Source organism: Dreissena polymorpha, chromosome 13 (assembly GCF_020536995.1).
Source record: "Dreissena polymorpha isolate Duluth1 chromosome 13, UMN_Dpol_1.0, whole genome shotgun sequence".
In the NCBI taxonomy this organism is placed as follows: domain Eukaryota; kingdom Metazoa; phylum Mollusca; class Bivalvia; order Myida; family Dreissenidae; genus Dreissena; species Dreissena polymorpha.
Genome location: NC_068367.1, coordinates 44,876,459 through 44,882,458, shown reverse-complemented (window position 1 = coordinate 44,882,458; position 6,000 = coordinate 44,876,459). Strand labels below are relative to the sequence as shown.

Sequence of the window (6,000 nt, the reverse complement as noted above, 5' to 3'; positions counted from 1 at the left end):
TTTTTTTTGGTCATTCAAAAGTTCCGTTTTGAGTTTTCTCCCTTTATCAATTTTTTGTTCACTAGGTCAAACGGGTGTTTGTGACAAAATTGTCCCTGTTTTTTTGATGATAACTCAATAACGCATACGCCTAGGATCATGAAACTTCATAGGAAATTGATCATGACTCGCAGATGACCCCTATTGATTTTGAGGTCACTAGGTCAAAGGTCAAGGTCACGGTGACCCGAAATGGTATAATTGATTTTCGGATGATACTCAAGAACGCATATTCCTAGGATCATGAAACTTCATAGGTAGATTGATCATGACTCGCAGATGACCCCTGAAGATTTTGAGGTCATTAGGTCAAGGTCAACGTCACGGTGACCCGAAATAGTAAAAGGGTTTCGGATGATAACTCAAGAACGCATACGCCTAGGATCATGAAACTTCATGGGAAGATTGATCATGACTTGCAAATGAGCCCTATTGATTTTGAGGTCACTAGGTCAAAGGTCAAGGTCACGGTGACCCGAAATAGTTAAATGGTTTCTGGATATAACTCGAGAACCCTTACGCCTAGGATCATGAAACTTCATAGGTACATTGATCATGACTCGCAGTTGGCCGATATTGATTTTCAGGTCACTAGGTCAAAGGTCAAGGTCACGGTGACCCGAAACAGTAAAATTGTTTCCGGATGATACTCAAGAACGCTTTTTGCCTAGGATCATGACACTTCATAGGTACATTGATCATGACTCCCAGATGACCCCTATTGATTTTCAGTCATTAGGTCAAAGATCAAGGTCACAGTGACAAAAACGTATTCACACAATGGCTGCCACTACAGCGGACAGCCCATGGGGGGGCATGCATGTTTTACAAACAGCCCTTGTTTAAAATGTCTTCATTTTGGATGAGACCATTTTCGAAAAGTCTAATTTTGCTTGTGTTTGCTTTGTATTTTCAGTTACTTGCAGCCTCCATTACCTAGCAGCCACAAGTTCAAATAGGACCTGACATTGATCAAACTGTCCCTTGACCTTTTCCTGCTGCCGGAACATTTAATGGTATGCAACTTTGTCTGATAAAAGAAAAAAAAGCTGTTCGTGGAAGATATTGAAGATGGGCATGAAAGCATCTGAGAAATGTTTTATAATGTATATACCACTCAAACGGTACTAAAAACTGTGAGTTGTTTCAATAAATAAGTTTGTTTTACTGATGCCAGTTCATTATCACCTTATTCCATTTCTTGCAATTTCATAATCACCTTATCCCTGTTGATAATAGTTCTATTATAGCCTTTTCTTGCTTTGTGCATTTCTATTATTATCATTTTTTTAACCAGGTTTTCCGAAGGAAAACAATGGTTATTAGATTGTTAATCAGGTTTCCGCAGGACAAAAACTGGTTATTATAGATTGGCGAATGTCTGGCGGGCTGGGTGGCTGGGGCTGCGGAACAAGCTTGCCATAACTTTGTCGTTCATTGTGAGATATTAAATCATTTGGCACATTTGTTTCACCATCAGTAGACGGTGTGTCCGCGCGTAAGAATTACGTCGATATCTTCAAGGTCAAGGTCCCACTTTTGAGTTCAAAGGTCAAGATGGCCATAAATGAGCTTGTTCGGGGCCATACCTATGACATTCATTGTGAGATTGTTAAAAATCATATGGCACATTTGTTCACCATCATTGACGGTGTGTCACGTCGACAGAATTACATCAATATCTCCAAGGTCAAGGTCGCCACGACTAAAAATAGATCGATTTTAAACAAGGGGGGTAAATTTGATCAATAACAATGCACATTTGGAGTCGGTCTCCCTTTATCAGATTTGTTTTCAAATTGAAACCTGGTTTTGGTGAAAATTTTGTCCCTTGTTGTTATTTTAGCACAAATGTTCATTTTTGTAGACATATGTTTAATCTTCATCTCCTACTGCAGTGCTAAATAAACTCGCACACACAATTGATCTTATTGTTACAGTGATTGTAACTGCTTGGATGACTTCCCCTTTAAGTAAACTGTTCAAACTGTGTACTTAAAACTATCATTTGTTCTTTATGTTGTGACTCGATGTATACCTGGAATAAATAAAGTATTCTGTTCTATTACAGAGACTGGCATGTATTACATTGGCATTGTTGACTCGGCATTCAACGCAGGAAGAATACGTCCAGGGAGGTCACTCACTAAACTACACGTTACAATTGTGGTTGGGGCCAGGCCTGTATTGGCATGTGCCAGGAGATGTGGCTGCCTGACGGCTGTTCCATTACTACCCATGTCAACAATTGCTGTGACCAGATGCAGCTGTAACCACTTGACTGCATATTGGAAACAGTTTGAACTCATACCAAATAATTGTCATTTGCAGACATAGAGGGATTCTTTAGGTATTGTTTTTTAACTCTTTCAGTGCTGGAAACCGAATTTGAAGGCCTTTGCAAACTTTGGAAACAGATGAGACACCACAGAACGTGGCGTCTCATTAGGATCCAAACTGTTTGATATTCTGATAGTATTCTTTGAAAAAACAATCAAAGAAAATGCTAATTTTAGAAATTCAGCAGACGGCATTTTAGCAGACGACAAATTTCCCAGCATGCACAAGGGTTATATATACAAATTTGAGTGATGATTATTTTGGAGGACACTAATTTGTGCATTAAGATGTATGAGTTAAGACATCCAAAAGTTGTTATGCAAGAGCTGTTAACAAACATTGAAAGAGATTATTTGGAGGTTCCTATCTGCCATGACAATTTTTGGATTAGAAAATTTAAAAACACAATTTTAATTTTACATCATGAAAGTTTTGGTAAGAATCCCATTTAAAATTTTCGATTTCAATAATATATTTTTTGTTGAATTCCTGTTGAGCAATGTTATTGGAGTAGGAAATCAGGAAAACAAGCATGTAGATATACATAAACCAAAGCTAAAAATTAAGTACAATGGCATCATGTTGATTTTAAATAGGTTTTCTTTTCTAGACCCAACGAGAACCCAGTGACATTAAGCCTGCGTTGCGTGGTGATCACCGTATACTGCATCCTTCTAAACTACTGTCGTCAGACGGATCGCCATGACAACCAGAAGGGGGGCATCGTGTATCTGCTTGACAACACGGCCAATGGACCAACAGAAGTATGAGATCACCATGGAAACAGGCTGCTGGAGACATGCTGGAACCACGTCAAAGGTTGTTTACACTTTCTGCTCTGAGGCTAAAGTTAAAATGGCTACATGCAACCAGCATATAACTAAAACAGCCTGCGCGTTAACCCAGTCTGTTCAGATTTTATGCTGTTTGCTACTCGTCAGTATCTAAGGGTTGGAAATCAAGGCTTCAAACTTGAATCCAGTAGAAAGGTCTTAAATTTACTTTGATTTTTTAAGGAACTTCAAACAAGTCAAAGTGAGTATATGAGTGGTACGACGTGTATATGATTTGTACCTTTGTAACATTTTGATACTTTGAACTTTCTTTTCCTTACCCTCTCTTTCAACCATGAAGAATGCTCGTTTTGCTGACAATACAAGGCGTATTTTTTTTAATTTAAAGTAAGTATGAACAGAGATTTCAAAAGCTTTTGAAAACAATGAGTCAAATGATCCCGTTACTGAAATTTTAAGGGCTTAAATTAAATTTTAAGGGGTAAAAATACTGAAGTCTAGATAATTTGTTCCTGGATAGTTAAAGTTGTTGATTGCTCTGCAACTGTTTATTTGTATAACTTGCTAGCTTAAGATTAACTAAAAAAACAACATTATGCTTAATATAAAGTACATTTTATGTTATTTTCATGGTGACATTTGCATCAAAATTATGCAAGGTTAATAATTTGTAGGAGTCAAGAGTAACACATTGCAAATGCTTGCATCAAAAAAGAAGATTCTGCTTCAATTACAATCCTGATTTTTGTTTATTGCATCTCACCAAAAAAAAATGTTGTTTAATCTCATAACTTTGAAATTTATTTTGTAAACAAAAACTGTGTAGAAGAACCAATTTTCCATTGAAAGAATTGTTATGTCTGTATGTGTAAGGCCTTAAAGTAAGCACTCAAGCTATCAATGAAACAAATTTATCAGCCAAATAGATACCTGTTTATCATTTTCATTTTGTCCGAAAAACGGAAGATTGTCGTTGGAGAAAAATTAGTGTTGCATTTAAGATAACTAAAGTGGCGAAGTAATTTATTATTTCGGGAACGGTTATTCCAGATAAGTCTTATTCTGCATGGAGAGGAAGGCATGTCTGAAACAAGGGAGCTAATCAGCGAGGATGATCGTCCCATGTTTGAGAGAAACTCACGAGACAAGTTCATACTTACGTAAGCTATGTGTCGTAATTAGGATAAGAATTTCACAAAGATATTTTTCATACTTGCATAAGTTATTTGCCTTAATGAGAATTACTGTACATATTCACATAAGTTATGTGCCTAAATGAAGATAATTGTTCATACTCCTAATTTTAAAAGAATTTTTCCTCAAGAAAATGCTTACTTTGTTTAAGTAACAATGATTTCCTTATCCATCTTCACTGATACAATAATCAGCTACATGTTTTGCCCTTCAGGCTTATTTGCAGTTATAGATAAGCCGTGCTTTGTATAAAGGGGGGGTTTAATACATTTACGCTTAGTGTCGTCCCTGATTGGCCTGTGCAGTCCTCACAGGCCAACCAGGGACAACATTCTCTGCCTAAACTGGAATTTTTGCTATGAAGAGACTGTCTTAAACAGAAAATATCATAAAAGCGGAAAGTGTTGTCCCCGATTAGCCTGTGCAGACTGCACTGGCTAATCTGGGACGACACTGCGCACATACATTAAACCCCTTTTTCACAGAGCATTGCCAAAATAAGCAATTTTCAATCTTAACAATGCAACATGATAATATCTGTTCAATCCTGTTCACAGGTTACCAGACAGTATTGGCAAGATTTGGAAAGTACAGATTTGGCATAACAACTTTGGTCCTTCACCCAGCTGGTACCTCTCCAGGGTGATTGTCCGTGACTTGAATACCGGTATGTAAACCTGGGCCATATTCACCAAGGGTGATTGTCCATGACTTGAATACCAGTATGTAAAGTTTCGGCCATATTCACCAACGCATTCTTAAACTAAAAACAAAGTATACACTTCAAACCAAGAAAAATATGTCCAGCTTTTGAATATGTACAGGCTAACAATGGTTATGTCATTAACAAAATGTTCTACATGATGAATGAAGTATTGAGAGGGGTTGAATGCCAAGTATAACTCAAAGTTAAAGAAGTTATTAAATTTTCCAATTTAAATAGTATGCTTTATTCTTAGGCTTAAAAAAAAGACTTAGTTTGTATATATGGGCTGTAAGTTTCTATACTGATGAATTTTTGGCCCTTTTAATTCTTTCATTACATTTGAATAGCATTGGAAAAGCATATGTTTTAGATCAAGTTTTAACTTTGCTGTTTTGTTAAGTTATTGGGCTGTCACCATGACTGTAGGTGAAGGACAGAAATTTTCATGAGGGGCGTTTCTTGCATTTGGTAAAAGTAAGCTTAGAACACGCCCCATGGGTGCAAAAAGGTACCATGTGACATTGAAATTAGAAGTCACATTGTAGCTTTTTCCACCAAAGAGACAAACAGTATTTTGTTCCCCTGCGCTTTGTTAGGCCATCAGAAAAAACTTGTTCCTGTCATTTTCATAGCCTACAATTAATCTTTGTCAAGGCTATGTCACCCTGTGTTTCTTTTGGATGTAAACTTTGTTGACATTTGCTCCTTTTCAATCACATATATCTCAAGATAAGCAGACCTTTATTCTTGGTGAAATTGAATTTTGTTTGATACTCGGTAATTTTGTCGAAATCCCAGACCTAACTTCAAGCATTGTTCAATTACAAAAAATTCTTTACATCATAAAACATATGATAGGAATCCTGTGTCATAAGTACCTGTTCTTACAGCACTTATGGCGTACCATTGTGTTTCCTTGGTAACCAG

General features: G+C 36.9%; 1 protein-coding gene across 1 annotated transcript in view; it reads left to right on the top strand.

The window, feature by feature from the left end:
* Positions 1–3,144: 3,144 nt before the first annotated feature.
* Positions 3,145–6,000, top strand: part of LOC127855379 (polycystic kidney disease 1 like 1-like) — a 29,099-nt gene continuing 26,243 nt past the window's right edge. Inside the window, exons 1-2 of the mRNA XM_052390881.1 lie at positions 3,145–3,198; positions 4,925–5,034. Of these exons, the coding sequence (XP_052246841.1) occupies positions 3,146–3,198; positions 4,925–5,034 (163 nt within the window). The 5' untranslated portion in view covers position 3,145. The remainder of the gene's footprint in view (positions 3,199–4,924; positions 5,035–6,000) is intronic.